This window comes from Marmota flaviventris, chromosome 2 (genome assembly GCF_047511675.1).
Source record: "Marmota flaviventris isolate mMarFla1 chromosome 2, mMarFla1.hap1, whole genome shotgun sequence".
Taxonomy (NCBI): Eukaryota; Metazoa; Chordata; class Mammalia; order Rodentia; family Sciuridae; genus Marmota; species Marmota flaviventris.
The window spans coordinates 68359555-68386673 of NC_092499.1; the positions used below are offsets into that span (position 1 = coordinate 68359555).

Genomic DNA, 27119 nt, shown 5'->3' on the forward strand with positions numbered 1-27119 from the left:
TTATTAAAATCTTTGAACATAAACAGAATTAATTGCTGGCAAAGAAGTCATTTTTCTGAATAGTAAATTATGTTTGCTATTTTGAGAAAGAAATTAACACTCTGAAAGGACTTTGTCAGTGGATTTTTTTTTTTTTTTTTAGTTGTAGATGGACACAATACCTTTATTTTAATGTGGTGCCAGGGATTGAACCCAGTGCTTAATGCATGCTAGGCAAGCGCTCTTGTTGCTGAGCCATAACTCTGGCCCCTGTCAGTGGATTTTTTATAAAATATTCTTTTTATATTATGAGGAAACCCAATTTGTTGTCATCTGTGTTTGCCATGAAATAACATTTTCCAATCATTATTCTATATTCAAAGAAACCAGGATTTGTCACAAGAGTTTTAGCTAATTCTCTTTGTGCTTTTTTAAAATTGTGCAGAAACACCATAATTAAATATATTGTTTATTCTGTTATTATAGTATTAGAGAATGAGAGGAATTGATAACTTTTCAGACTATTTTAATGTACAGGACACTGTACATTAAAAGATCCAGGTTGAAAAACATACAGTACAAATAAAAGTAAATACAGACAGTTTAACTTCTGAACATAAAGGAGTAACTTTTATTAGGTAAAAGCATGTATTTAAAAATGTAACAAAAGTACTTTATGTAATCCAAAAGTTCCATTTTATACTAATATACAGAAAATAATCATATCATAGAAGGCATTTATACCATTTATAATGATTATAATTCATGACACTTGTAGTTAATACAGTCAAAATTTAAGCCATTTTTCTTTAGTAAATCTAATTCAATAAAAATTTAGTTGATCAAATTACTTGTCATTTTCATATTGATCTGGCACCTTTAATTATTGGTAATATTCTTTTATCTTTTATTTTCTGTTTATTTTTAGAAGCCTGCAGTTCTGTTTCTATTCATCTGTTCCCAAGAGATGAATAGTAGTGTTTTTTAGACTCTAAAACTTCTCTAGACTTATTTATGTCTTTTGAAACATTTTCATGTTTGATCTCATTAATGGAGTTCTTTTCTCCCTTCTCCCATCTATTCCTACTATCCCATTGTAATAAATTCTGATTTTCAGCTAGTCTAATTATTATAATAGATATTCAGTTATCATCCTACCTTGCAGCTAAGGTTTTTAAGTGACTTAATCCCTGCATATATACTCTTAAGTATATTTTTAAAGTTAGATCTCTTTGTGCAATTTCTTACTACAATATTTGAAGAAATAAGCATAAAAATAAGACAGCACTTCTAAAAATATATAACATCTTGGTATTGCACTAAAAACAATAAAGAACTGGTTACATAATTATTCAAAGGTAACAGTACAGTATATTCACAATAAGGAAATAATATGGTCATAAGTCATGTGGTTAAGAATGTGTATGTATGTGTGTATTGTAATGCATTTGTATCCAGGTTAAAATCTCAAGTATTTCTGCATGAAAGGTTTTTTAAAAAATGTTAAATGTTAATCATCATTTCACTCAATACTTTGTTGAATTTTATTTTGAAGTTGAAGAGCAGGGCACTGTACATTAATATTGAGAATATTTAACAGAAATTAATTCTACCTTATTAGATTATATTGCTAAATTCAGAAGAAAACAGCATGTCTGTGATTTGTGAAAATCTACCACTATTGGAATTATACTACTCCACTCTTCGAGTTAACAGACTTAAAGAGGAGCTTATATTAATAACCTTGTATGTGCCTGGTAAACACAGAAAGGAAGGCAAGTGTTACTTACAGTGAGTAATAACTAGATTGTCTTGTTATAATATTGGCCTTACATTTCCTTCTCTGTACTCCTGTCTTTTTACTTAACACTTAAACTACATATTTTTCAGTGAATTTTAAAAAACTGCCTAACTACATTTCTTAATATATAAGCTATGATTCTGGTTATTTTAAGTTTAGAATTATATATGTTCTTTAGAGATATGTGATTATCTCTTTGTTTTATATTTATAGTAGTCTACAAAGCCCTTTTATTTTAGAAGGGACCACTGAAGATAATTAGCATATAAAGTTTCATTTTAGTGCAGCTTTAACCACTGATGTCATAAGAATTTTACAGTAACTTTAGCATATTTTTCACAACTACTAGGAAAGTCACCATGAATCAATTTTGTTATAACAAAGTGATTCCAAAGTGATCTTTATTTTTCTTGGATCTTTGCAACTGGAACTTTTGGGGCTGATGAAGTTTGTCAGGAAGACAGAAAAGATGGTGCCACTTCAGATCTGATATTCCTGGGTCTGCACTTAAAGATTATCTGTTGAAGATTGATTCTTCCCCATGTCCTCTCCAAATTCAGATCTGTCACTTCTCCAGAGGTTTAGAAGGCCCTATTTCACCACTGCCACACAGAAAAAGACAAAACTCAAGAAAAAAAACATTACAAGTTGACTGTCTACAAGATACAACATATTTTTAGGTCAGAATTTCTTAGCTTTTGGCACCAGGCCAGCACACTGTTAAAAAGAACAAAGAATAGGAATAAAAGAATAGTTTCTAGAATTTAAAATCACCCAATTACTTTTGAATATAACTCATTGCATCTTTCAAATATTATTATTACTAATACAATTCTGCTATATTTATTTAGCAGAATTTTATTTTTGTCTTGCATGTATGGTCTGAACTAAATGGTTGGGCACAAAAACGTAACATAAAAAAGGAGGTCAAATAGAAGAGTAGGAAGGAAGAAGTTAAGACACATTTTTCCTTCAAATAAAAAGTTTTACAATGTATTTTTTAATGACAAATTTCTGATTGAAACAAATTTAAAAGTGCATGTTCCTTTTACTCTCTTCAGCCATGAAGCTAACATTGCCTTCCTCAAATATTGTTATATATTCTGCAAATGAAAAGGAAGTACACACATACACGAGAAAGAAGTTTTCCTTCAAATTCCTAGGCATATAACTGTCTTAACCAGCCCCAGTGATTCTGGGTAGAATTATATTTTTGCCTAGAATTATAATGCCTTGTATAATTATAATTCCATAATTAAAAAATAAATTGTCCCTTAAAATGATTTTTTTTCCATATCACGGAACATAAACATTTGAAAGGTGATTTTCATTATCAGAGTGCTTAGAATTGTTTCATCAGAAATTGAGCTGAGCCTATTCAACTACTATAAACTATTGGTTTTAAGTAGAATGTAAACATTAACACTTTTGAAATAAAGCATAGACCAGGCTTTATAGCCTGAATGCTTGTCTGTTCTTTTCTCAGGTAAGTAGAGTATTATGCAAATTTTTCCTGGCTGACATGAAATCATGTTTTTAAAAAATTTGTCATTCTTTGACTCTGAGCTATTGTATGATTTCTTACTTAGTACAATGATGATTAGTACACTGACTATTCAATTCAGAGCCAAGTAATCTTTACATCACCTTTTTTTGGTCAGTTCATTGAGTAGGATATTAAGATATTATAATAGTTTCCTGCCCCCTAGTGATCTGTGTGGATTCTGATAGAACAATTTAGTCACTATTGAATGGCCGCAATGATTTGGTTCTCCTAAATACATTAAGGGAATAGCTTAAGTAGGATTTAAACTTAATGCTGAATTCCACTAAGTGTATGTACATAAATATGTAAGCAATATTACACTGGTTCACAATTAGCTTGAATTTACAAGCTGTTATTTAGTTTATATTTACTAATTGTCAGTTACAGACACAAACATTCTAAACTCCATTTTTGCCTCTTGCCTTTCATATAAACTTATAGTTAACTTTCATCTGGTTTTTGAGACTACACCCATGTTACCAAATGATCTGTCCTTGAATTTAACAGCAGTGAAAAGCAGGCCACTTAAATGATTATATAGACATTCACAGAATCATCTGCAATTCAATCTTCTTACTTGAAAAAAATGTTTGACAGATAGATGGTAGTTAAATCATTCTAGTAGTAGCATGGAAACTATTGTATAGAAATCAGGTAGATGCAGAAGTTAGAATCAGATTGGAGGGGTTGTTTCACTTAAATGTTTAAATTTGCTACTAGGTTAGGGTGGTTATGCAAGCTGTCATTTCCTGAAATTATTTTTCCTCTTTTATAAGACTATGTAAGTTCACCTAAAATCTATGCTTTCATAAGTTGAATTATACACTCTAGAATAACCAACTTTTGTTTCTTCTTTTCTTTTTTGGCTATGCTGGGGATTGAACTCAGGGCCTCAAGCATGCTAGGCAGGGGCTATACCTCTAAGCCATATCCGCAGCCCTCCAATTTTTGTTTTTAAGCAAACTTTGATTGCTTTATAAATCTTAGCAATCACAATACAGTAATGGGAGAGGTTTTTTTTTCATATTTTTTATTGGTGCATTACAATTGTACATAATAGTGGGATTCATTGTTACATATTTGTATATGCACACAATATAATTTGGTAAATTTCATCCCTCAGTATCTCCCTTTTCAGGGGTGTTCTGTTTTTTGATCAAAGAAATGATGACTTTCTTATCCACATCATCTGTTAAGGCAAAAAGAGGAAACTGGTTATTCTGTCATTCTGCTTTTTCTTGGGAGCATTTGTTTTCAAATGAGTTCTTAACTCATCAGTGTCAAAACAAATAAAAGGAAATGGAGATTGATGGAAGAGATTAAAACAAAGGACAGCAATAGAGAAAATAAAGGGGGGGGGAGTCACAGACATAGAAATGTAGAAGTTGAATTCAAAGTAATTTTTAATTGATTTCTACCACAGGCCCCCACAAATGGCTGACATACCACTAAATGTTCCAAGTTTTAATGAAAGAAAATCAAAACATATCAGCATTTAATATTTATTTCTAAAACATCATTCTGAATGACTCATTCAAATAAAATTTTGTTTTCCATTCTCATATTTTCACATTACTCAGAATGTTCATTAGGTACCATTACTAGCCCCCTTACCAGGCATTGCAGATGAGATGAACAAGGAGCACAGCCTCACAGGACCTTTATCACATGAGCCTGAAAAGGCCCATCTTTGTACTTCTTGATAGGTGGAGCAAGTAGCTTAGTGGTTAAGTATAGTAATGTAGGCAAAGTTGGGTCTAGATTCAAACTCCAGGTCTAATACAGTTTCTATGTGATTTTAGGAAAAATACTCAGCCCTTCTGGACCTGGCTCCCCTGTCTAGAAAATTAGTATGATACTTACCTCAAAAGACTGTGAGGCTTAATTAAAATTATGTATGTAAAGCATTTGAGTATATAGCCCTAAATAAATAGATACTGGGATTACTGAGAACCCTATTTTGAATGGATAATGGATTTCCAAATCTGTGATGTAGCTTCAAGTTCTAAACACCAAATATAATTCCACTTGCTTGAGTTTCCTACCATCCAACCTATCACCCTCAGACATTAAGGATATAGGGAGGATCTTACAAGGATATGTTTTCCCACAGCTTTTTGGTGCTCTGCAATGCTAGAAGTTGTTGATGCGAGGATGCCTTCAGAGCACTAGCATTTTATCCCTGGGAAGCATTAATTACAACGGAGAAGGGGATGGTGAGGAAAGTTGACTGATCAAAACAGATTAATGGAAAAAAATTTTTTCAATTTTAATTCATGATAAAACTCAGTTAAATTAGATATACCAAATTTCTTTATTCTTAACTATGTATGCACAGACATATCCAGGTTTTTTTCTGTTGGTACTTATTTAGCTTTTTGTTAATGACAAGTTTTATACTTAAATATTAACAACTATTACACTGGTTCTTTGGCAGATTTTCCAGAGATGCATTAAGTAGGAAAAGTTTCGTAGTGATATAGAGGATTGAGTATCGTGTTACCAGTGAGAAGTTGCCAGCTATCACCAGCCTCTTCCCATTGTTTAGAATATAAAAGTATCTCAAGTATTCAGGCATAGCCTTGATATGTTCATCACTCTTATTCAGTTAGGCAGCCTATAATTATTTTAATCTAATCAATTTATTTTAATCTCTATTCATCTCACCTATAATCTTCAAATGTTTTATTTACTTCAATTTTTATATCCTATTCATATTTTTTTGCTTTTAATTACAGTACAACATCTTTCTTGTCCATTATTTTTCCTTTTAACTAGTGTCAGCTCTAGCAAACACCATCCTTATTTTAATTCTTATTATTGTAACTAGCCCCTCTGGAAGATTTTTTTCTAACTTAATTTTTGTCCATAGTCAAACTGTTAATTACTTTGTAGTAATTAAACATTTGCCAAATACCAGTTTACTCATATGGCTCCTTTCTCTGAATATTTTTACTTTAATAATATGGGAAATTAAGACAAACTTCTGAATCCTAATCTACTATGGCCTTGGCTATGTTTTATTAATCTCTGGGTGTGAGGGTCTTATTTACTAAAAAGTTATAGAACATCCAAATTGCACTGTAATTAGTGGCAAGTTTGTTAAAAGCTGACTATTCCGCCAGGATTTCTTGCTTTTTAGAAAAAATAGGCCTGAGGATGTAGCTTAGTGTTAGAGCACTTGCCTAACATGTCTCGCAAGGCACTGGGTTTGATCACTAGCGCCACAAGATAAAAAATTTAGTCTGGGATTGCTCATCATACATAAAGAAATCCAAAAAACTAGCCAGGCACAGTGGTGCATATCTGTTATCCCAGCTACTCAGGAGGCTGAGGCAGTAGGATGACAAGTTCAAAGTCTGCCTGGGCAACTTGGTGAGACCCTGCTTCAAAATAACTACAAAGGGTGGGTATATAGCTCAGTGGTAAAGTGCCCCTGGGTTTAATCCCAGTATGGAAGAAAAAAAGGAATCCAAGAATTGGTAGTGGTAAGAACAAAAGGTCTTTTCAAACAAAATGGTGTCAGGATGAAACGGGAACAAGATCCTACTCCATCTATCTAGATTTTCCTTTTTTTAAAATTTGGAGCCTAAAGATGTGTGTTATATGAACAGCAGACAACTTCCAGTCTTCATTCTCTTCACAGCACAGGAGAGCAAGAAGCAATAGCAAAGGAGTTAGAGCTCTTTAAGAGGCTCCATGCTAACAGAGGATGGAGGTGAAAGGAAGTTGAGTCTGGCTAAGGTGTTGGGCATTTTTCATTTCCCCTAATTTTGTTTTATTTTGATATGGGATTGAACCCAGGGGTGCTCTACCAAACTACATCCCCAGTGCTTTTTATTTATTTTGAGACAGGGTCTCACTAAGTTGCTAAACTGCAGAGGTTGGCCTCAAATTTGCATTCTCTTGCCTCAGCCTCCCAAGTCACTAGGACTACAGGCATGTGTCACTGTGCTGAGCTTCCCTTAATTTTAAAAGCCACATAGCCTTTGAATGAACTGTTTGATAAGGAAAATTATACTTTCCACTTGGAGAAGCCTGTACTACCCTGTAGCTAATTCCAAAACAAGTGTGTCCTGTGACATATGAAACAAGAAGAAATACATCATGAGGTGTGACTTTGTGAAACTATAAACATCTGTGTCATGTAAAATTAAGATAATGTTTATATATTTGGTTGCTAATTGTTGGCTGTTAGCACATGGCAAAGTACAAAATCACACAACCCCTCCCCAATGGAATAAATAATCCTTTCTTCAAAGAGGTAGTATTTAGAAAAAAGCCCTCCCCACCCCCCACCCCAATAGTGGGGAAAGCCGCTGCAACAAAAATTTTGATGAGGGTAGAAAAAAGTGACCCTGAAGATCATGTCCACTAAGATATCATGTAGTTAGGAAATTTGGTTTATCTTATCTCTTTACACTACTTTCTGAGAGCTTTTGGTTATCAAGTTCCTAACAGTAATATATATATATGCATCTTATATTTCATTTTAAATTGCATTTCCAATTTAAGTATTTGATAAACAACTAAATCTAAGACTAAGGGGAACTCATTTTTCCTGCATTCTCTGTTAACTGTGTGGCTTTAAAAAAAAAAAAAATTCTTGATTTCTTGTTTTATCTTCTTGTGCTTCTCTACTTCACATTAATTCTGCCCTGGCTCCTGTGCTATTCCTAACCTCAACAATTTGAACATATCCCTCTAAGTCTCTGTACTCACTCTGCTCTAATACTTTCAACTAAATCTTTACTAGCCAATATGTCTCTCAATTCTCTTGGCAACTTGTTCTTTTATGTAAACTGTATAAAAATTACTTATTTAAAAATCTGATGTGAACAAAAAGCAATGCCATTAAACTATTGCTCATAATCACAAAATTATATTTTAAATATAGGAGAGTTAACTAAAATCCTTTTAATTATAAGAAGGGTATTATGTTACAAGTAATTCACATTAATAGGCATTCTATTCAGTAGATGTGTTTATTGGTGGGTCAGGTTTGCCAGTGTTTTAATTCACATGTAAATGATGTAGACCCTCTGTCAATAACAACTAACAAACTACTTTAATTGAAAATGATAAACTATTTCCATTTATATGCTGATTATTTTATAATCCTCAAATTTTGTATCCTTTACAGAAAATAATAATAAAGCATGGTGATAAACTGCAATTTGCCACGACACATTTTCTCCAAATCTTAGTATAAAACACAACACATTTTTTGTGCACTCTACTTTTATAGAACAACCAGATTTATAATTGATTTATTTTATTAGATTTATCAATATACATGGCAACTTTCTCGAATCTCAAAGTTCCAAAAGTATGTAATTTTAAATCATATTTTCCTTTAGATGTCATACTTCTAGAGCACTATTAAAGTCTATTTATAAACAAAAATAATTGGTAAACTAACACACTTTAGAAAATCAAGAATATTTTAAATTAAAAATATTTTTAATGAATACAAGATGTCTTTTTAATTAACTATCATAGTTAAATTTAATATCATAAAACAAAATGGCTTATCCCCACAAGTTTCTCAAGTGAGGGAAAGCCATTGGGATTTACACTTAATATAAGTTTTTAATGTGATTATTAAATGATAATATTTTATCAGTTATAGGAAATGTTCATTTATAGGAATTTCCTCAGGTCCATCAATCTTTTTAGGCCAAGTTTGAGCCCATGTCAACCTTAAAGGTTAGATTCAGTGCACCTAACTTGCCTAATAAGCTTGTCAATTTAAGAATATGAATTTCATTGATAATAAGGGAGAATAAACAGTAGCTAACCCACTGTTCAACTGGGAAAAGAAAAAAGAAAAAGAAAAAAATGCTAACAATGAAATAGGGCAGTTTCAAATAAATACTTTTTAAAATTTAAACAGGAATGGCCAATCATATTGGGTTTTAAATTTCACATGATAACCTTAAAAAAAAAAAAAAAACACATAAAAATAGTGAAGTCATCACCTTATTGATAAAAAAAACTAAAGTTTAATAGTCATTGAAGGGGTAACAGCCACTTATCGTCTACATGTAAAAGTAATTTTAATCCAAGCTAAGAAAACTAGAAACAAAGAATGCTATTAGAAACAACAAAAAATGATAAAAACATTTTAACGCCTAAAATGTAGAAACTTAATATCCTAAACAAAAATATTAAAGATAAAAGGGACTTGAATATTTTTAAAAACAATTCATCTTATAAAATCAATTTCTAAATAGCTCATATCCTTTTTGCTTTGGTGTTTTGTCTGCTATCAACTAGACATTAGTACAGTAGAAAAATCACTTAGGTTCTTTTCAAATGCTTGGCATTATAATGTGATCTCATATCTTTCCTCAAATTAAATTTTGCTCCACATATTCCACATGTATACAGATGAACATCCATGTGCTGCTCCAATTGTTCATTATTTGGGAATATCTGAAAGCAGACCTGGCATATAGTCTCACCAGCAGATAAATGAGAAATCATATGCCGTACATGGTCATGTTTTCTGAAGTTTCCTTGATCACAAATGGAACAGACATACCTGGCCATGCCTTTGTGCATATCATTGTGCAGACGCAACTGACGTTCTCTTAAAAACTGCTTTCCACATGTCTGACAAACAAACTGTTTTTCCTTAGTATGAACAGTATAGTGTTCTCTTAAATGACACCGCTGATAAAATCCTTTTCCACACAGATTACAGAAATGCTTTCGCCTGTGATCTCTTTCATTTTCTTCCATGATGGCACTCTTAAACATATCTTGGTCTAGGCAGCTAGACATATGTTCAACCACTAGATTTTCAGTTTCAAAACGCTGGCCACAGTTAGGACATCGAAAAGGACAGGCAGAATGCTTAAATAACTGCTTTTTTTGGATACTGTTTAACTGGTAATGACTGTCCCTAAAATCATCCAACATTTCAACAAACATATCTCTTATTTCAGACTGCTCATCAGGATTTTCTTCCATGTCCATTTTCTCCTCAGTATTTCCTAACCCATTCATTGTCAGATCTTGGGGTTCTCCACATCTTTGGGCATGTTCCTGAAGTTGTCTACCCTTGACAAGTATTTGTCCACATTTACCACATGCACAGATATTTTCAATGTGTTTGGCTAGGTAATGAGATGACAGGTCCTCTTCGGTTATTGTGAGTCCACACAGCTCACAAGATGCATTTTCAGTATCCTCTCGAACTGGACTGCTGTTGTTAGGGGGTCTCATATTTTCTAAACCAACTCTTTCATCAGCATTTATTGACATCCGAGGTTTTAGAGTTTTCCTACCACTTTTTTTAATGCTGACGTCTTCTTCAACATAGTATCTATAAAATGGCTCTTCGGGTTCATCTTCCAATTCATCGTTGTCAGTGGATTCGTTACAGTCTTTATCATTAACTTTAATAATGTTAAAATCTTTCAGCTCATCTGTAGGAATATCTTCTGGCTCCATCTTGATAATGATTCTTTTCCTCTCAGCAGCTCTGCTTTTTTCTTCAGTGGCTATTTCAGACTCTACTGTGCTACTTTTCCTGTTTCCAGTGGTTGAAGCTGAATCATCAGGAGCCTGGCTTGTGTCTCCTCTGTATTTGTCGGTCTGTGCAGAAAATGTTTTAGAAGAATCCTTTTCACCAAATTCAGCTTTGATGTTACTGTCTTTTTCATCTCTAATATCTACTATTCGGTGGTAAGATCTTGTGTTTTGGTATGAATGTCTGTTAGTACAGGTCAACACATGCTCATCTAATAATTTTTCACAACTAAAGCCAAATCCACAGCTGTCACAGGTAAAACTCCGTCCAAAGCGTCGCGATACACGTTCTTTTGGAGCAGATAATTTGGACACAGAACTTTTTTTACATACATCAAATAGTGGTTCAGGAAAATTACCTAATTGTAAAGATTCTTCATCAGGCTCTCTATTATGTGGTGTATTTACTGTTGAACTTGGCTCTGCACACCACCTATTGGCTTCACTTCCATTTCTAGCCACAGTGTCTTCATACATTCTTACTCCAAATATCATTTTGCTGTTCTGTTTGCTGGAAGCAGAAGATGAACATTTTGAACTAGAACAATCTGCATCCTGTATATCTTCTAAGCAGTCAGGAACATTGTACAGCTGTAGATAGTTCATTGCCACTTTAAACTGCTCAAAACTGGAGGGAGCTGTCATAATTTTTCCTAAATACATAAATTGCAAAATGAGATCAAAACACTCAGCACTAATTTTCATATTGCTGAGATTCAGTTGTGCAGTACTATGTTGATGGTTCATGAAAAACATTCTAAAATAGGAGCTGCAGGCAGCTAGAACGGCTTTGTGGGCTTGAAAGTAAATGTCATCAATTGCAATACAACAGTCACAGAGAAAACCCCATTCTCTTTGGTTGTTTAGCTGCTGAAGGACGTAGCTGCTGTGGCTGGGTTTTGCCATCTTCTATTAATTAGAGACCTATGTAAAACAAAAATATTAAAGTCAGATGATATAAGAAAAGCATTAAAATAATTTTTATCATTATTTCAGACTTATCTGACTGCTATTACATTCAAGGTATGAATAAATTTCCACCCTAATGTAGTAAAACATTATGAATAATTTTTTAAGTTTGAAAATGAAAACAGCCATTTATTCAGGTTTCCCATATTAAAAAAAGTCATCAAAAACAAAAACCTTAATTTTGGTTGCAGGAAAAATGTATACATTAAATATGAAAGGAAAAATGCCATTCTTTTTCCCTTTACTCTTAAAATGCACTGCCTTTCAAAAACTATATTTATGAAGATAACAGAAAAAAAATGGGAAAATTTTCAAGATTTAGAATGGAGTACTTAAAGGAAATGAACAACAAAAGAAATAAAAGATTAATCTGAACATTAGTAACCAGATTATTATTAAAAATTTCTTAGATGATTGACATTAAGGAACTATTGCTCATTTCTAAGTGTGATAAGAGTTTTTTGATTGTTAAAAATGAGTGTATGTGCATATATGATTATACAACCAGTGTAACTTTACATAATGTACAATCAGAAGAATGAAAACTTATACTCCCTTTATGTATGACGTGTCAAATGCATTCTACTGTCATGTAAAACTAATTTAAAAAGATATGCTTTACCATTATAGGACTTAGTATGATTAAAAAAATATAATCACTGTTCTATTTTAAAAAAATTAAAAAGTACGCCTATATCTCAAGTATAATATAACTATAAAAAATCTTTATCTTTTATATATATGTATTGAAGTGTTTGTAGATGAAACGAGATATTCAAGATGAATGAAGTGGGTGAAGGGACTATATATGATACAAGATTGGCTATGTGTTGATAACTATTTGAAGCTGGGAGAAAAGTAAAATTCTATTTTTGTATATTTTTGGTTTTGTTTTGGGTAGTAGGGATTGAACCCAGGGGTGCTTTAACACTGACCTAAATCCCCAGGCCTAAATAAGATCCAATTTTATCCTCAAATTTTAATCTGTATACATAAAGGTTCAGAATGTATCTGCTACTAAAAAAATTCCTACGCAATTTTACTGAACTTAAAAAGAACATTTAAACAAGCTGTTCAGAGAAATAAAATGTTCGCTCTTCAGTCCCAAAACTCTTTGATCCCTGCTATAGTAATTAAGAGTATCTAAATTTACTTACTTGCTTTTATCTGTTCCTCATAAATCAAATATGGATTACATACCCTTTCCCCCTACAGGCCTAAATTACATCTTCCTTCCTATTTCCCTGCCTAAAGCCAGAGTTCCATGGGTAGGGATGTGAGTGTGGATTACATATTTTCAGATTTGTTGTAAGCATACATGCATGGCATACTGAGTACTTCTATGTGTCAAACACATAATTTTGCTTTTGTAGTGTGAAATGAAGGTGATGACATCTGCTGCCTTCTTAAAATGGCAACCACTGTACCTTCTGGAAACCAGATCAGGTGTATCAAGTAGTAAATGTAGTAGTAAAACCTGCTAATACATTATTTCAAACCACTGTAACTTGAAAATCTGTACCAAAACCATGAGGACTCCTGTTTTCCATGGATCTAAATACAAAAGCAGTTTATGCCAAAGATGCTCATCCATGTGTTATTTATAATTTGGGTGCCTGATAAAAAGGGAATTTTTAGTGAATAATCTACTCCCTAGAATTCACTCTTAAAATTCACTGACTTTCGAAAACTGTATTTTTGAACGAAGACAACAGAAGTGAGAATTTTTTTTAGGATGGAGAATGAAGTAAACAAAAGTACAAAATTCTATTACAATTAGAATTATATAAAACAAATCCAGACAATACAGTCTTATTCAAAATGTTTAAAAAAAAAAAAGTCTACAAAAATGTGGACCCAAGCTCATTTAAGTAGGGCGAGATTTCTAGTGTACAGTCATTTTTGTAGGTTTCGAAGAGACCCTGAATGAAAACAAAGTAGAAGGATTGAAAAAAATTGCTTTCTAGTAATAAGAGTTGTTCATAAATTAAACAAACCTGTTTGGAGGATAATAAACACCCAAATTAAAGAAGAAGCAAAATGTTATTGAGGATATTACAGTGAAATGAGCACAAGCCTTGAATCAGTCAGACCTGGGTTCCAATCTAACTAAGAGTTTTGAAACTGGGGCTGGGGATGTGGCTCAAGCGGTAGCGCGCCTGGCATGCGTGCGGCCCGGGTTCGATCCTCAGCACCACATACAAACAAAGATGTTGTGTCCACCGAAAACTGAAAAATAAATATGAAAATTCTCTCTCTCTCTCTCTCTCTTAAAAAAAAAAAAAGAGTTTTGAAACTTGCTTTCCTAGTTCACCCTTAGTTTCAAGGTGGGGATAATACCTCAAATAACATTAAAATAAGCATTCACAGAGGTGGCATATAAAATGTATAGTGCTTGGCAGGTAATCAGTTAATGGAAGTAACAGTAACTGCTGTCACAGCAGTGGTAATGCTTACTTAAGCATCAGGAAGTAAGTCTAAGTAGATAATCTTAAAGTTTCCTTTTAAATAACACAGTCCATTAGAAAGCTATAAATCTATAACAACTTTCAGGCATTAAATAGTCCACACTTGAAATAAAGACAAAGAGTTCCAAGAACTCTTATCTGAATGAAAAGCAGTTTTACGGCCATTAATTCAAATTAATACAACTACATGTAAGTCCAATTACATAGGACATCTGAAGCTATAATCACTATTCAATCAAAGTAGTAAAAATACATTCTGTGTTAACATAAATAAAACACTGAAACAAATAATGGTACTTATAATATTTAATGTGTATTTATTCATTCAAAAATTTTACTGAATACCTTTGGTGGACCAGGCACTATTAAGTACTGAAATGAGCAATAGCATAGGCATTCCATAATCTCAAGGTTAGATCATTGAGAATTTTGACAGTTTCTAAATTAGTGATTTCATTCAACATGAACTGAGTAAAGTTCCTACTCTATGGAAGAGGCATCATGCTGTAGAAGGACACAAGGGCTCTGGGTTTAAATGGGTATGAATCCCTTGCCTCCATCTGTCTGTCTACATTCTCTCTCATCATAGAGGTGGAAGCTGAACAAGGGCTGTCTAATTTTTGGTGCTAACCATACAACTACTAGGGTGACCTACAGTTTAAGCAATGGTATTAAGCAATTGTCCAAGTTCTGGGTAAAACTGATCTTAGGTAGAATAACTTCTAATAGCTGTAATTTACATTGTACCAGCAACTGTATTCTTATTCTCTCTCATTCAGAAAAGCTTTAAGAAGGCTTAATACGTTAAAAAAAAAAAAGTAGGAATGGAGGATGAGGGATCTAATCCCTAAATCTCTTTTGCATTACATTTTTTATAATGCATTCACTTTTTTTTTTGGTGCTGGTAATTGAACTTAGGGGCTTCACACATGCTAGGTAAGCACTCTACCACTGAGCTACATCCTTAGCCCAGTGCTTTTGCTTTTATTACAAAATAATTTCAGCTGAGTGCAGTGGTGCACAGCTATAATTCCAGTGACTCAGAAGACTGGGGGAGGAACATCACAAGTTTGAAGCTGGCCTCAGCAACTCTGTGAGACCCTGTCTCAAAAATAAAAATGACTGGGGTTGTAGTTCAGTGGTAGAGTACCCCTGGATTCAATTACCAAAACAAATAAAAAAAATCCACAAAAAATAATTTCTCTCAAATTCCAAGTTTGATCTCTTTTCAATATTCTGACCTCTTTAATGATGCTATTAAAAAAAAAAACTTAGTGAACTTTCTTATAGTAAAACCTATAAAAAGTTTCACATAAAAGTATTGCTTATATTTCAGTTGCTCCTGTTTTTATGACTGAAATCTGTGGTTGCTTTTGTTTGTGTTACTTAGCTGCATCACTGGAAAAACAAGTTTATCACAGCTAGAAGTCAAAGGCTGGGCTGACAGCAAAACATTCAAGTGTGATTCAAAGGACTTCATGTTTTTTGGATAAGGACTGCTCCCCTAAGACTAGGATACCCAATGTGTAGTACTTCAGCAAGAATTTAAAAATTAAAAAATTATGCTGGATTTTTAAGATTTTGATTTGAAAAGCTTATTAGCTCCAGCTCATCTCAAATTCAAAAACAGCCAACACATTAAACATATTAAGTAATTTAGATAGTCACAGACATGTAGAGCTTAGAGAGATCTACTCCAAGTCCAAATTCTTATTTTATAAAAGAAGGTTAACAATCTAGGGTCACTAAACCATATCTCTCAGGATATAGTTAGCTGTGGTGAAGTAGGTAGCAGGACTATAATACAAGGACTCCAGTCTACCTAGATGGTACTAAACACTTCTTTGGAACTATGAGGTGTGGCCCTCTGCAAAGAACACTAACAAAGACTGGGCGTGGGGCTTAGAGTTTATTGGCTATGTGCTACTGCACAGGTGACCACCCCCATTCTGAACACTATTTGTAATGTGATTTTACCTGCATGTGTCCACTTAGTCTTATTCAACAGATGTGTTCCCTAAGATATACTATGTAAGCTGTTTCAGTAAATTTCTTATTGACACTTAAGATTTCAAAAACACCTACCCTCCATGGCTAAATCTTTTAAACTGGAAATAATAGTCTTGCTGGATTACCTATTTTCAGATTTGTTTATAAGCAGACATCACAGTCAGCACACTGAGTACTCACTATGTGCCAGGCACATAACCTTTCTTTTTGCAATGTGAAATGAGGGTGATGACATCTTTGGCCCCATCACTGGATAAATGAAAAGGGTCTACAAAAAAGCATGTAAAGCAAATAAAGTAACTTAAAGTAATTTTGAAGTGTCTCCTTTTGTAAGGCAAATAATAATTCCAAATTGTGACACAGACTTGCATTACCACTGAGAAACTTAAGGATGATTTGCACAGCCTCAGGAAAGTCTGGAAGGGCCTAGCACCAGACTCCCAATTCAACACCCCATCTCTGCACCTATTACAGTTACCTCCAGATCTCAAAGGGTTATTTAAGTACAGGTTGAACATACCTAATCCCCAAATTCCAAATGTTTCAAAATCTAAAATTTTTAAAGTACTAACATGCCAATAAAAGTCATAAAAATATTCTACAATCCAGGAAAATTTTGTCTGAAAGCTGAAACAATTCTGGTTCCAAGCATTTCAGATATGGGATACACAACCTGTATATACTTTAATCTCCTTTTACCTATTTCTGTGTCTTACAAGATTGAATGTATGTGTATGGATTTAATTAAGGACTGTAGATTACTTTTTTAAAAAATATTTTTTAGTTGTAGATGGATACAATACCTTTATTTATTTATCTTTATGAGGTGCTGAGGATTGAACCCAGGGCTCATACATGCTAGGTGAGTGCTCTACCACTGAGCCACAACCCCAGCCCAAGATTACCTTTTTTGAAAGCCTAAAATGTAATGAAAGGGTTCCCTCATGTTTTATAATTAGAGTATCAGAATGTATTGAACACCTACTGTGTTCCTAACACTGTATAAAGCATGGGGGTGCAGAAAGATGGTGTATAGCTGAGCTAATTATATATGAGGGATTAAATTTGAAACTAAAAAGCAATTTGAGAACAACTAAATGCTAACTAAATTATATTGACTAAAATACAGCAAGAGTTTAGAAGGAGAAAAGCATGAATTATACCAGAACAGTAGGCTTTAGGAAGGATGTAGGATTTGAGTGGAAACTTGACAAAGGAGTAGGTGGATAAAAACAGAGAGCAAGGGAAAGACATTTCTGGTATTTGCAAAGGTATGTATATAAATAGTTGCGCGAGGGAGGAGGGGACACTGACGACTATACAATAGTTTGAATGGAAAGGAAGGTAGATTTGCTTTATAAATGGAAGGTGAAGGATGTGAGGTGTGGTAAATGACAACTATAATACAATAATAATATGAATAGCTAATATTTGTTAAGCCTTACTATAATGTCAGGCTCTGCTCTAGGCAGATATTTGTGTGTGTGTATATCTCAACACATACTACATACACATACATAGGTTAAAAAAACTAGATTAAAAAAACAGAGGTTGCTATGGTTTCGATGTGATTTAAGTGTGTTCAAAAGTGCACGTGCTGGAAGCCTTGTCAGACATGGTACCTTTTTTTTTGTTGTTGTTGTGGTGTTGGGGATTGAGCCCAGGGCCTTGTGCCTGCAAGGCAAGCACTCTACCAACTGAGCTATAGCCCCAGCCCTAAGATGTGGTACCTAGTGGGAGGCCATTAGATCACTGGTAGCACCACCCTTGGAAAGGATTAAGACCGGGTAGCTCCTAAGAGGGAGTTTGTTATAAAGAAAGCAAATATGCCCCTTTATTTTATCCTTACCTTCCCTGCCCTTGCGAGGCCTCTATTATCAATCCTGAGTTATTGTAACGGGTTCCTTAATGTGCTCCTCAAATACATCCTTCACTCCCAACATATGATCTAGCCAAGAGGTGACTTTACCAGAGCCGGTGCTATGCTCTTAGGATCTTTGGCATTCAAATTGTGAGCTAAATAAACTTTTCTTTATAAGTAACCCAGTCTCGGGTATTTTATTATGGTAATGAAAAACTGACCAAGACAGAGGCATATAGTATTGCATGTATGCCATAAAGACAGAACTTCTTTGGATTAGAGCACAAGCAATATAACTCTCCAGTCTAAGATCACAACTTTAGAGATTTTGCCACCTAAAAGAATATCGCATCAGCAAAAGTTTTTTTCTTTGAATACCATTTTCCAGGGTATACAGTTCAATCTCTGAAACTGATTAAATTCTTTAGGTTTTTTCCTTGAAACTGCTGGGAATAACCAGTTGTAGAGGGTCCTAAAGATAAAAGGTTTTACTTTAAGCCATTTAAATGATTAGAAAAATTTATTAGAAAAATTATTAGAAAAACTTATTCACTATTTAGACCAAATATTCTGGCTGGTTATTAAACTCCAAATTCAGTACTCAGTACAGGAAGTTCTGAAATTATAATTGGGTTATATTCCAAAACTTATTTTTAAGTTATCTGGAACCTAAAACACATATTCCCATAGAAACAATGCTATAAATGGTAGCTTGGTTTCATGTTCACACCCTCAAGTCTTTTAAAAACACAACTCAGCTGTACATTAATGCTAACAATGCTGAAGTATTACTTGTATCATTAGCACTGACAGAGACCCAAGGAACAGTCTGGTACAGTAATGCCCACTATTCTGAACCCTCAAGGACAGGGCCAAGACTTAACAGCCTGGGTGTTCCTGTGTCTAGCACACTCTTCTCACATAGTTGGCACTTAGTATAGCTTGTTAAATGAAGGAATTTTTTTAAAAGCCCAGGAAGCACACCCTACTAGATTTGAATACCAGCTCTACAACTTATGTAGGAATGAGGAAACTTTTTCTCTCTCTAGTTCTACTTTTCTCAACTATAAAATTGGCATAATTATACTCATCAAAGAACTCTTATATAAACTAGAGATGGCAAATGTTTTTTGCCCTTTCAATCCAAGCATAATCCAATTTTTAAAAATTATTAATGTCATCATTGCACATTTTATAAAATTTTATGAAATGACAGGTTCAATCTACTATTCTACAGGCCCACAAAGCAAACCAAGTGATATGCTCACAGCCATTTGTAGGTTTAGTGGTTGTCAGGACAACCCTGGTCTCTTCAGTCCTGGTCTAGAGTTCTTCGCTACTCTAACTGCAGCTCCACACACAGCACCACCTGACTATGTTCTCTACATCAATTATGTTTTGCTGAGGTGCAGGAGCTGGTGAAATTTGCAAAGTTTGTTTATACCTACACCTGCTTTTGGAGATGGTGGTTTGTTGGTTGGTTTGCTGGTATTTTTCTGTCCCCTTGTCAAGCCAACAGCTGTTACTTCTAAAAGGTATGCTGACCTCCTTCTGTTCACCATTTCAGTCTCTTATAGGCTGTGAAACAAGACAAAAACTCATTGAAACTCAATTTATAATAAATTAATTTTCTGTGAGAACATAGGGAAGGGCTCTAGAGTAAGATATAAGTTTTCAATCCCTAACTGGGTATGGTGGTCCATGCCTGTAATCCCAGTGGCTCAGGAGGCTGAGGCAGAAGGATCACAAATTCAAAGTGAGCCTCACCAATTTAGCGAGGCCCTAAGCAACTTAGTGAGATCCTTTCTCAAAATTTAAAAACGGCTGGGGATGTGGCTCATTGGTTAAGCACCCCTAGGTTTAATCCCTAGCACCCCCCCACACACACATACAAATTTCAATTTCTGTACTTTGTTGATAGGCACTCAAATTGCCGCCTTCTGCTTCATGACAGGGATTAGGTAAGATTGCCAACCAACTAACTTATGAGATACCTTTGTAGTTCAACCGAATTACAGGTCTAGGGAATCAATTCAACCCGAAGGCAGAGGAAACAGTGGCTTCTAAAATATTCTCTTTCCTCCAGGAGTAAAGTATTTAATCCAGGCAGTTTCTACACTTTCATCCTTCATCTTGAAGAGGCAGCATAACATATTTTGACCACCAGAGGGCACTGTATAAACAGTTGGCTTTTCTCCGCTAAAAGTGGTTTTACCAGGAAGTCCCTTTTTGCACATGGCATTTGTATTCATTCTTAGGGTTCATTTTGCAGGATTCCTACCCATTCCAAAGTACTCACTTTATGCACTCAGACTTTGTCTGAGGCCCACCTAAAATTGCTCCTCCCCCTGCATTCTGTTTCAGTTGCCACCACTGTGCACCCCCAGGCTACTTACAAATTACCTGGAACTTCTGGCAATCAATTTGCCAAGTCTTGCCAATTTTCCCACTCAGTATTTCTCAAATATGCCCCTTTATTTTATCCTTACCTTCCCTGCCCTTTCGAGGCCTCTATTATCAATCCGGAGTTATTGTAATGGGTTCCTTAATGTGCTCCTCAAATACATCCTTCACTCTCAGATGATTCACAAAGAATAAAATTAGACCATGCCATTCTCCTGCTATAGGTGTCCCCTCACATATCCCCAGGCCATATAACTCCTTGGCAAGGCATACAAGACCCTCTGTGCCCACCCATCTACCTGTATCTGTGGCTGCTTCCCAATTCAAACTTCAAAATTCAAGCAATAGAGTACTGCTTGTGGCCTCACTCCCAGGCATCTTCAATATACAGGACTTCATTTCTTACCTCCAGTTTTACTGAGGCTGATTGATTCTGCTGTATGACCCTCCCACATATTAGAGGTTACTACCTCCTCCTAAAAGCATTTTATAACTTCCTCTCCCATTTTTAACTGTGTATTATCACCTTATTTTGCACTTTACATTTTAATAATTAGAACAGCAATATATATATATAGTGGGCATTAAAGTACTGATTAACCAGACCTTGAGTAGGCTGCTTACCCAATTTGTGCCTCTTTCTTCAACTGTGAAGGGATGGTAGCTTTTAGAGTTACCATAGGCATGTCAGTCACAAAGTGCTAAGTAGGAACTGGCTACAATTACATATGTGTTGGTATGCCTCAGTAGATTGTGAGCAACTTGAAGGCAAGGACTTTGGCTTATTCCTTTATGTGGAACGTAACTATTCAGTGAACAGTTACTGAATGAAGAACCAGGTAAGGTAGATCTCAGCAATGATGGCAGGGATTACCAGTTTCCTTCTTTTAGGAAATCTTACACATGTAACACTTTTCAACTCTGTGGCCCCAGTGTTTTTTGTTTGTGCATAATTCTTTTTTTTTAAACATTTATTTTTCAGTCATAGGTGGACACAATACCTTTATTTTAGTTTTATGTGGTGCTGAGGATCAAACCCAGTGCCTCACACATGCTAGGCAAGCGCTCCACCTCTGAGCCACAATCCCAGCCACTTGTTTGTGCATAATTCTAACCACACTCCTAATTAAAATTCAACAAAATGAAGTTGAAAATAGTGGCACACCACTCTAATCCCAGCTACTTGGAGGCAGGAGGATCACCAGTTCAAGGCCAGCCTCAGCAACTTAGTGAGACCCTCTCTCAAAATAAACAAGACCTAGAGGTCTAATTCTTGTTCTTTATGAATCATTTGAGAGTAAAGGATGTCCCTGTCTCAAAAAATAAAGAGGGGTAGGGATACAGCTCAGTGGTAGAGCACCCCAGAATTCAGTCCCCAGGATGGCGGGGCAGGAAATTCAATGAAATGAAACCAATAAAGATTAGCATAAAAGTTAAGAAGCTTAGGAGCTGGAGTAGTGGCTCAGTGCTAGAGTGCTCACCTGGCATGTGTGAGGCCCAGGCTTCAATCCTCAACAATGCATATAAATAAATAAAAGATCCACTGATGACTAAAAACTATTAAAAAAAAAAAGTTAAGAAGCTTAAACTTAACTCCATTTTAAGTCATAAATCTATTTAAGATTTTCCTTCATCCCAAATCACCTAACACCGTGAAAGCATTCCTACCTTCACACCATTGCTTAGAACCTTTTCCACGTCCAGCTCACATTCTCTGGGGAGTTCTTTCTGATCCCAGGAAGAGGCAGAGCACTCTCTTCTATGCTTCCCAAACTCTGTATACATACAACCACAAGGTGGCCAAAAATTTATCATCTAAACTGGATGCTACATCTATCACTGCGCTTAAGGTAGGTATTATAATTATTTAGTTCCTCTGCTTTATTGTAAGGTTTAGAACACTTAGTCATTACTGTAACCTCTGAGCCTCCAGTTGCCTGACATTTAGTTGATATTTGATGGTTTTTGGATGAATAATTGTTGAAGTAGGTTAAGTTTTATTTTGCTTACCAACTTTTTGCTTTGTCACATGGCTGACAATTTACAGATCATTTTTCATGCATTATACAACTAATTCTCACAATTACCCAAGATAGGGTTTTTATAAAAAATATTTTTAGTTGTAGATGGACACAATACCTCTATTTTACTTATTTATTTTTAATTAATTAATTAATTATTTTTTTGGTAGTTGGACAGCATGCCTTTGTTTATTTTTATGTTGTGGTGCTGAGGATTGAACCTAGTATCCCACACATGCTAGGCAAGAACTCTACCACTGAGCTACAGCCCCTACTTATTTATTTTTATGTGGTGCTGAGGATCAAACCCAGTGCCTCACACATGCCAGGCAAACGCTCTACCACTGAGTTACAACCCCAGCCCCCAAGATAGGTATTTTTATTATCCTCATTTTGTGAATGAAGAAACAAGTCCTGTGGTTGATTTACCCCAAACTGCTTGTCTTGTAAGTAAAAGTTCTAAGTTACAGTTTCTGTAAGCCAACCAACACTTTCTGGACATGACTATCAACCACACTGCTCTTTTGGAACATTCTAAGCTTCCCAGAATCTCCCTTTTTTACAAATCTAAAAGTTCGCATCATTCTCATACTGCTCCATCTTACAGGCAGGCAGAATGCCCTGCCTTTTCCCTAACCAGATTCTTGCTGCCCACTATAGAATGTCCTCCCCAAACACTAGGATTTTAAAGTGGGGATGGACCTTCTTCAGTTATTTCTAAAAAAGAAAAAAAAAAAAAATCCATCTTACATACACAACAGAAATTTTCGGCAACTATTTCTTTAATTTTCACATTTTATTATTATTTATTATTTTAACCTCCATCATCCACATCAGCACAGGGATACATTGGGAGTGGTCTTTATCCCAATTACACCCACTCACACCCAACTATAAATAAGGAAATTTTCTACATGTGAGGGGTTTGACTTGTTTTAATGCATTTGGCTTGGATAAAACAATCCATCAGAGACTAGATAAAATTAAAAAAAAAAAAGTGTGAGAACCCACCCACCAAGGTACACTTCAGGAGAACAAAGCGAAGACAGCAACTCTGATAAGTCTAAACTCTCATGTCTGCTACTCCATCATAGAATTTAAAATCAGCTCAATTCAAAACACTCCCTTTTTCCCTACCTGGCAATTCTCACCAACTCAAGCAGTGAACAGGGAACATGAGCCCATGAATCATGACAGGCCATCCCTAGGCAGGGTAAGGCACATGCAGCAGCACAGCTGTGATCAAATGTTGCCTTCTTTCCTTTTTAAAACAAGGAATTGACTGTTCCTGGTGATTATCTCTGAGGAGTGGGAGTCAGAATGACTTTCATTTTTGTATTTTATGTATTTCAGCATAGATCGAATGTTTACAAAGAGTATGTATTTTATAATTTTAAAAAAGTATTTCCATTTTGAGGAAAAAATAGACATGAATAACACTTGACTTGGTTCACATTAGAATATAAGAAAAATTACAAAGCAATCTATCATAAAAGGTACTGGCACAAGAAGAAAATATCAAGAGAAAACATCTGATAGAGACCAAAATGACCTCTCAAGGAGATGTTTCTCAAATATACCTTGATTTGGGGGAAAGACTGTAGCATAAAAAGTAAAAAGCTAAGGAAAAATTTCTGAATTTCTGTCCCAAATGGTTTTTTCCCCTTTGGGCCAGAAGGTCAACAGTGAAGACTTAATGTCTTTCCTGGCCAGAGAAGGACAGGCCTGAAAGCAGGCACTTCTTTTCTCCTGCACATTTAAAGAGAGAAATGGTGCTGCAAAGAACATGGAGACACTTTGAAAAAGGTCCACTATCTTCCCCATAGCCTGGCAAAAGAGGAGAATGAGGAAGCAGTACAAAAATAAGCAGTGTTAAAGTGAAATCAAAACACAAGGTCAATAGCAAATGGCTGTGACTGTGCTCATGCCCCGCTATAGTCCTGGTTAAAACATGGTTTCTCTTCTCTGACAATGATGCACTAGCCTCCTCACCCCTCAAAAAAACACCTAAAGAGTAGCCATCATGTTAGAGGTGGAAAGAAATAGACTGCGGGGCCTGAGTTACTGAATAGCAGGAAAATTTGGTCTTAATGAAGAAATCCTGCTATAAAAATCAGTGTGTTAACTGAAGGCTTCCTGTAGATTTTCTGTTTATTAACCTTTGGAGAAAAGCATTTCACCTCCACTATGCTTCAGTTTCTTCTGTGTAAGAGGAGGATGCCCCATCTGGCTCTCAAAGCTATTCAGTTTTACTGAGACTTAGATACTTAGCAAGTGATTCAAAATAAAAGTTTTAATTCTGAGCAAATGATGGCTTGCCATCAGTCAGGCTTCATCTTCCTGTATCTACAAATCTCCCGTTTCTCCACATCATGTCCAATTTTACCAATAAGATTCCACAGAATCTAATTTCTTCGTTTCAAAGCAAATCATGAGTGCTTTGAAGTTGTCATATTGCAACCTTCAACAAATTTGCCTTAGAATGCCTCGACCTTCACTCAAGAAATTGATTCTAAGTTGCCTCAAAAAGCCTCGGACCGCTCCTTTGGGTTCGAGTATCAATGGGAAAATTGTTCCCGTCGTAACACGGTATGAAAATACACTTTGGCCAACGCAGAATCTGCATGTACCTGAAACTGCATGTACGCTGAAACTCGACTTAGGAACATTATCACGACAAACAAATGCCTTAAAGCACTGAAAACAACGACTTTTATCAACCTCTTCCAGACGCGCCCAACTAGGAAAACGTCTTGTCAACCGTTCAGATCATGTGGACGCGTTGCTTAGGTGGAAAGGGAGACGGAGCGGAGCTCAGTCAGACCCATGCCTACACACTCCAGTGGTAACAACTCCGGATCTACAGCCAACAACACATTCACCGAAACTAACCGAACTTCTAGTAAGCGGCCACCACTGGAGGCGAAAGCACTTTCTTCCCAAGAAACAGAAGATCTTTCCCACTGAAAATTCCCGATACCCAGACCTACCACTTTTTACTGAACAAAAAAGCGTGTGTGCCGGCGAGAGCGGGTGGGAAGGCGCGTAGGAGAATTTGCAAGGCTCTTATGCCTCCTCCCTCGGAGCGCGCCCAAGTCTGCGGCCTCGGGCTCCGGGACACTTCCCCTCCCACCCGCCGAGGAGCCGCAGCTGTAAGTTGAGAGAAGCGGGCCCTGGGCCCGTCAATCAACCGGGTCCTCCCGCCTCCCGTCTACACCTCCCCTCCCCCCTTAAAAAAATAAAATAAAGGCAGAGAAAGAAAGGGAAAAGATGATAACTATCTGGTAACTACTCTCCACCCGGGCTTCGCCTCCCACCCAGGGAGGCCGCACGCTCGGGACCTGGAGCGCCGACGTAGAGCAGGCGGCCCAGCAGCCGCCGGTCTCCAGTTCCTCCCAGCGCCTCCGCCTTGCTCCGGCTTCCCGCACGGGTCGGCGCCCCTCTGGCCCCGCACTCCGCCAGGCCCGCGGCCCGCCGCCCTCAGACCCGGGCCAAAGTTGCGCAAATAGCCCCACAACTGGCAAATACTCACCCGCCGCAGCAGGAACCCGGGCTGCGGAGATTTTAGGGAGTTTAAGGCAAATCAGCCGCGGGAAAGGCGGGCGGAGGCGAAGGGGCCGCGAGCTGCAGTGGCGGCGGCGCGCTGAGCTCGGGCTGGGCTGCGCGGAGAGACTCTGGCTCTGCCAGGGACTGTGCTGCAACAAAGGACTTCCGCTGCCGCACAGCCGCGCCTGCCGCACCGCACTGAGCCGGCCCCGCTTACGCGGCGACTCCGGGTCTGCCCACCAGTTCGCTGCGGCGTCCGCCAGCCTTCCCCTCCCTCTCGCCCGCCCACCCACTCCGACGCTGGCTGCTAGGGGCACCCGCGGTCGCCTGTTTGTTGCAACAAGTTTCTGCGTCGGGCTCCGAGGAGGCTGGCACAACCCGCACCGCGGGGGCCGTCGTGGCGGCGGCTTGACCACCCCTCTCGCCCCTCTCCCAAGGGTAGGCTTGGGACCTCCTTCTGTTTGCACAGCTGGATGGGACTGGGTTCCTCCCGACTCCCCAAGGGCAGGATGATGCTTTACCATTCGTCCCAGATGTTAGACCCCCGCCCAGCAGGGCCCAGCTGCTGGGCCCTCTCCCTCGCGGTATGCCCGGGGCGTTCTGGGGGCGCCGGTACCCTCGCCCCATCCTGTCCGCGGTTCATCCGCTCTGGGACGCCCATTCCCCGCGTTCCCCCCACCCTGCCTTCATTGGGCCTGTCCGCCACTGGCCTTGAGTCACTTCCCCCGCCATGCTCCACCCGGTCCAGACCGCCTCGCCTCCCAGGCTCCCGCGGTTCGGCCTGGCTGTCCCCGCGCCCTCACCCGCCGAACACGCGGGCACATCTTCCCCGCCCCCACCCCGGCCTCAGAACTGCGGGGGTGTCCGTGCTTTTGCACACCCTGGGGAAAGTCCCCAGGTCACGCGGTTGTATGTGGGGAGCCTGTGACGCTCAGGCTTAGCCCCACGCTTCCGCTAACAGAGTCAGGACTGGGGA

The 27119-nt window shown here is 37.0% G+C and overlaps 2 protein-coding genes across 13 annotated transcripts in view; one reads left to right on the plus strand and one right to left on the minus strand.

Moving 5' to 3' along the window:
- Positions 1 to 953: 953 nt before the first annotated feature.
- On the minus strand, positions 954 to 26799 carry Zbtb1 (zinc finger and BTB domain containing 1). 12 transcript variants are annotated; one of them, XM_071607970.1, is made up of 5 exons: positions 22245 to 25570; positions 22058 to 22133; positions 19622 to 19751; positions 9874 to 11789; positions 954 to 2382 (listed from the first exon to the last, which is right to left on the minus strand). In XM_071607970.1, the coding sequence occupies exons 4-5, from the start codon at positions 11769 to 11771 to the stop codon at positions 2346 to 2348; spliced, it is 1935 nt and encodes a 644-aa protein (XP_071464071.1). In that variant the 5' UTR covers positions 11772 to 11789; positions 19622 to 19751; positions 22058 to 22133; positions 22245 to 25570; the 3' UTR covers positions 954 to 2345. The 12 variants fall into 12 exon arrangements, with proteins under 12 accessions (XP_071464071.1, XP_071464072.1, XP_071464064.1 ...); XM_071607971.1 differs by having other exon boundaries at positions 954 to 4515; XM_071607963.1 differs by having other exon boundaries at positions 954 to 11789; positions 22245 to 22351; positions 23735 to 25568.
- The window catches only part of Zbtb25 (zinc finger and BTB domain containing 25), a 50627-nt gene continuing 49924 nt past the window's right edge, over positions 26417 to 27119 (plus strand). Inside the window, exon 1 of the mRNA XM_071607973.1 lies at positions 26417 to 26581. The gene's annotated coding sequence lies outside the window, so the exon portion shown is untranslated. The remainder of the gene's footprint in view (positions 26582 to 27119) is intronic.